Raw genomic sequence first — 5,745 nt, forward strand, 5'->3', positions numbered from 1 at the left:
GAAAAATGAATTTAATAAGGAATCATCAACAACAATAAAAATTTAGTATAGATAAAAAATAAAATATATACAAATTTTATTCTGCTTTTATAATTTATGATAATTACACTGGAATTAGATTTAATAATGGCGTGGCCACATATTCCTTTGTCAACAAAAAGAAGCAAAATAAAATAAACAAATAGAAGGCAATCAAGAAGGGACCCATCGCTATCATGCGCCACAAAATCACTATCCCCAATCTCCATTTTATTTTTATCTTTTCCTATTTACCATTAATTTATTCAGTAGTAATAACGATTTTATTTTTCCTAATATACATCCAGTACTATTCACTAATCTTCAATAGAAAAATACTCCCATTATATATATTCGCGTAAAGCTATTTTCCCTCTTTCAGCTCTTCGTTTCTTCGGCGATTTTCTGCTCAGCCACACGATTCCGACGTTCTCCTCTCCCCGTACTGTTTTATACTCTTGTATAATCTATCAGTAGTGATCGCCGATGCATTCGCCGGTCCGGTGAAGTTGTCGTTGCCTAGAATTTGCTCTCAGATCTGTGAGTATTTCTATTCTATCCTATGCTGCTGCGGTGCGATTTTTGTATTCGTTTTTGCATTTCGTTTAGTTGATTTCTTACTTCTTAGTGTTAATGTTGAATTTGCTTTGCTCTGTGGTGATTTTGGAGTTTTTAGATCTTTGACTATGTGACTGAGAAGTTTATAGTGCAGGTGCTAGTGTTGTTGTTACTTCTTTTTGTGTAGATTTGTTTTGCATTGAATATTTTTGTTAAAGCATGACTGGTCTATTTCTTTTTGATTTAAATTCATGTTGAAGCACAAAATAGTTGGTTCATTGACTGTTCGAATCTGTTTTCTCTAAGTCAGAGATTAGTTTCGTGTTTTTGTTAATCCTTTTTAAAATTTAATCTTTTAGAGTGTTCTGCCATTGATCTGTAGTGTTCAATGCAGTGTTGACTTTAGAGTCCACCTACTTTGACTTCGATTTGACTTGTGTTGTAGCATATGTTGAAGAATTGTAATTAATTAACTTGGTTGAAAATAGTTAACTATAATCCTTTTGAGAGTTAGTATTCTGCATTCTTACTGCGTGAAATAGGGGCTGCGGGAATAATTAATTCAGGAAACCAGTCAAAGAGAAAAGTAGTACAACCAGGAGCACTCATTCTGGTCTCTAGAGCCTTTTGTCTATTGTGCATATATTTTATCCTAGGTGATTTGGCGGAAAAAAATACTAACCTTTTTCTTTAATATGTCTACATTTGACTGAGTAGGGAGCTTAAGAAGTTAATTTGACTTATGTGTTGTATTAGTGAATTTGGAAGAAATATTAGAGTAATAGTTGAAAAAGATAGTTTAAAAGTCAAATATCCCTCAAAGTATAAAATAGTTAAATGGATATGAATTCTTGCCCCCAGGGCTTAGTTCAAATAGCAAAGGTTGAGGGACTTGTGAGGTATAGCCTGTTTGACCAAGCTTATTTTGGTCAAAAGGCTTATTTTAAAAAGTCAGTTGTCTGGCCAAGCTTTCGGGAGAAAATAAGTGCTTCTGCCGAGTAAAAGAAGTAGTTTTTCCCAAAAATCACTTTTTTTGAAAAACAATTTTGAGAAAAATACACTTAGAAACGCTTTTAAAAAGCTTGGCCAAACACTAATTGCTGCTCAAAAGTGCTTATTAAACTTATTGACCAAACACAAATTGCTTCTCACCAAAAGTACTTTTAAGAAAAACACTTTCCAAAATAAGCTGATTTTAGAAACGTGGTCAAACAATCTATTAATTCATAGATTCGAGCTCTGCATCATGTGATCTAAGGCTAGTATTTAAGTGGAGAAGGATTAGAAGGGTGGACCGCTTATCCTGAGTTTCGAAGGCCATGGATGGTCCTAAGGTTTGGCTGTGGACGGATTTCTTGGTCTATAAAAAAATGAATTCTTGATGGCTATGAAAGTTGTATAGAAATGGAATGATGTCAAACATGCAAAAATGGAACTAGTGCCAAATAAACTGAAAAAACGAGGAGTACTAGATTCTTATATGTTTTACAGAAATGAGTTTTTTATAAGATATATGTGTTCTCCATGTTACTTTTTTTTCATGTTTGTAATATTTCATATGCTGCCAGTCTGAAAAGCAGTTATCGGCAGGTGCTTGCAGTTCCCCTAAAGGTCGAAGTAGCTCTAGACAAAAGCATTTGCATGTTGACCAGATGAGCAGAACTGATGTTATTTGCAGTAGAAGGAGGAGGTTTCTTCTCGTCTTCAGCTTCTGGATATAGTAAGGGCCTGACCCTTCTACTTTTGGGTCAGAAGAACGAAGAGAAGCCCATGAGAGTTGCACCGTGGAACCAGTACCAGTTGGTGGACCAAGAAACTGATTCTGATCTCCAGCTGGCTTCCGGGAAGAACAGGCTTGTCCGCGGGTGCGGCTCCTTTGTTTGCTTTGGTCGCGCTGCCGCTGGACTTGAGAGCCCATCTCCTCTTAAAGTCGGTCCTACCCAACAGCCAGAAGTCTTGCCTAGCTGTCCTGCTTCAGACAAGGGCAACGATCAGCCACAATGTGTTAATAATGTTGAAGACAGTTATACTTCACCAAAGGTTGCTCTTAAGAGTAGCTTAAAAAAACCAGTAAATAGTGTTCCCATTTCTGGTGGTAATGAATGTGATGCAATTTCTGAAAAGGTTGATGATGCCCCCAATCCAATGGAGAAAAGGAAAGTGCAGTGGACGGACACATCTGGAGGAGAGCTTTTTGAGATAAGGGAATTTGAGCCTAGGTATGAGCTTCATTTCTTCATCTTTAATATGATGTTTGTTTCTTGCTGTTTTGCATTCTAGGCATTGTAAACTTTTTTACCAACTACTAATGACATTCCAACTTAAAATGATTTTAGTGATTTTAGTTCAAAATATATCGTCTGGCTGTTAAAAGAATTGGACTATTCATGTCAGATGGGGATTTATACATATCCTGAAACAAATTGCTCCTCTAAAAAATTCTTGAAATGTCTTGATTAAAGCTTACATGCTTAGTTCCATGGTTATTCAACGTAATGCTGTGTGCATTGACTGATAGGCATGTATTTTGATTGTAGAAACAAAGGTTTTCATTCATCTTCGGCAGGTAGCAACATGTCTTTGTATTGTTCTTGTGAACCATTGCTTCAAGACACGAGATACATTTGATAAGACTGTTATTGTAGGTCCTTCCATTTGTAATATCCGATGATGCTACAAACTGCTTATCATTTTCAAGAAGTCTTCTTGTTTCCCTTCTTACATTATCTATTTCCATGCTTAAAAGTATTCAGTTTGGGGTAGAAACATAAGGTGCTATAGATAAACAAAATTATGTGGACATGCAGAGGATATGCCCTTAAATATCTAGATGCCATATCTCCAGTTTAGCAACTTGAAGTTGCTTTTCTGCAATTTTCATATCATTTGCCCATCATATTGTTGCATCTTTTCATGCTAGTATCTTAAAAGTCTTAGGTGTGTACAATCTGAAAAGCAATGTTCCCCTAGGATGTAACATATCAATGCCTAGGATAGCACATGAATCAGTTTTTTTTTTCACGACATTTTTTATAAGTATTTTATTTTGTAATTTTTTATTAGTTAGGAGTTCCTGATTTGAGATTGAGGTGGTGTCGATTGATTGAGTTATGAAGCTTCCTGTAGTCATTAAGATTTTACATGTGCAATAAACTTTCTGAAGAAGGGAACAGATTCCTCGATGATATCAACTTGATTTCTTTTAATTCCATAAATACTCAACTTCCTTTCAAAGCAAGGGATGGAACAGAAGATATTTTAGCTAGAGAAATAAAAAATTGTATCCAGTTGTCAACTATGAGAAAGGCCAGATTAAGGGTGATACTGTAAGAGGTAAGCATGTAGTTTTCAGTTGGAACAGTAAAAAAAGTTAGGATGTATTCAGCAGAAGGTGAGGTGGTTAGAAAAGGGGTTTCAAGCTGTATTTCTTCATTTGAAGCATAAGATCAGATTATTTTTCATTTGTACTACTATATATTATAGTATCTCCATGCTCCAAGTGTCTGGGTTTATCAGATTTTTTGGGTATTTTATATCTTCTTCAATTGTGGATGGAGACTACTTTTCCTCCGTAGCCTCACAATTGTGGGTTAACTAGCTTGGCTCTTGGTGTTTGATTACATGCCAAGAGTCAAAAGTGCCTGAAAACATATTAGGGGCAGCATATGGTATAATCAGTTTGACTAAAATATTTTGTGAATTAGAATATTGTTTGGTTCTCCCCTATCATCTTGAAGCTCTTTAGGACGTCTGAATTGATTTCAATGGTTTTCTTTTTATAAGTAGAATTGCTTGCAAATTTTTAGGACAAGTTGAAGCTAAAGAGAATATTAGTTTATAAATATGGAAATCATCTGAATGTGCTTATATTCCATAAGTTCATAACATGCCTACAAATTCATAAAGAGTAGAAACTTTGGTCTGAGGCCTGTCATTTTCATAACAAACACTTCCTACATCTTTGTACAAGCTTGCATATGTAATATTCCCCGAATTATTGTGTGTCATGTGTTGATCCCTTGCCTGGTGAAAAGTCGCTCTCTTATCCATAATCAGGTGTCCAGCTTCTTAAGTTTTCCATTGTACTTTGCATCAGTCAAGTGACCCTTTGTACTGATTCTTCCGTTGTGCTAAGCATGCAAATCTGTTGTGCTTACTTTCATGTACTTGTGATTGCAGCGATGAGGGTGAATCAGATGATGAGTTTGAGAACGGGAATGAAAGAACTTGTTCTTGCAAGATAATGTAATTTTTGCTCCTTCTAGAAGGTCACGAGGACTGTAGGAAGGCGGCAATCAAGGTGCTGCAGATATTTTTACGTGGAAAGTTGGTTTTGAGACATGCCTTACTCAACTATCATTCGGCGCAATTGAAATTTGAGGCTGTATTAGGTAGTGTGGCCACATTGATCATGGGCTTTTCTGGTTTTGGCTGACTAATCTATTGTCTATATTCAATTTCTTGGATGACATTTTGTTTTTCTGGGGTCTGCTTGTCCATTGTTTTCATAATTACATATTTCATCTTCTTTTTCTTTTTTTAAATCTTCTTGTTTAAAAGATTTCTGGTCTTCTTTCCCCATCAGACAGGATGAATCAAATATGGACATAAAAATTTGTAGGAAGCTAGCGCATCTTCATACGGTATTGTAGATTATGCAGTAAATGTTTAAGCACTGAAGCTCGCCAGAACTTGTATATTCATGTATATCAGCTGTACAAGCAGGATGCCTCATCTTTAGTGGCAATGGCATATATTATCAATAGTGGCGGAGATATGATTTTTATCAAGGGTTCATCATATATAATCAGTTGAGATATTTGGATCATATATATGATCCAAATATAGTTGGGTTCTAATTCGGGCATCAAATGTATATCGAGTAGGAAACAAAAAAAAAATACTCTATATGTTTTAATTTATGAGACACTTTCTTTTTTAGTCAATTCAAAACAAACTCATGCATTTTATATTGGAGGAATTCATCGGTGACCCCCTAAAATTGACATCAACTTTCACTTAAACATCTCAACTAAGCTTTGTTAATTTTAGATACCTCAAGTAAGATCTCGTATCATTTTGACACTTTATACTAATTTGGCACATTGCATATTTTACACCTATTTTAAGCAAGAGCATATTTTAATTTTTTTTTTCCTTCTTTTTATT

At 35.2% G+C, this 5,745-nt stretch overlaps 1 protein-coding gene across 2 annotated transcripts; it reads left to right on the top strand.

The window, feature by feature from the left end:
• The first annotated feature begins 325 nt into the window (after positions 1-325).
• LOC129903831 (uncharacterized) lies at positions 326-5,200 on the top strand. Of its 2 annotated transcripts, none has more exons than XM_055979346.1 (3): positions 326-558; positions 2,145-2,795; positions 4,756-5,200. In XM_055979346.1, exons 2-3 carry the CDS (start codon positions 2,242-2,244, stop codon positions 4,823-4,825), a joined length of 624 nt encoding a protein of 207 aa, XP_055835321.1. In that variant the 5' UTR covers positions 326-558; positions 2,145-2,241; the 3' UTR covers positions 4,826-5,200. The 2 variants fall into 2 exon arrangements, with proteins under 2 accessions (XP_055835321.1, XP_055835320.1); XM_055979345.1 differs by having other exon boundaries at positions 327-558; positions 2,167-2,795.
• The last annotated feature ends 545 nt before the right edge of the window (positions 5,201-5,745 follow it).

Source organism: Solanum dulcamara, chromosome 9 (assembly GCF_947179165.1).
Source record: "Solanum dulcamara chromosome 9, daSolDulc1.2, whole genome shotgun sequence".
Classification (NCBI taxonomy): Eukaryota; Viridiplantae; Streptophyta; class Magnoliopsida; order Solanales; family Solanaceae; genus Solanum; species Solanum dulcamara.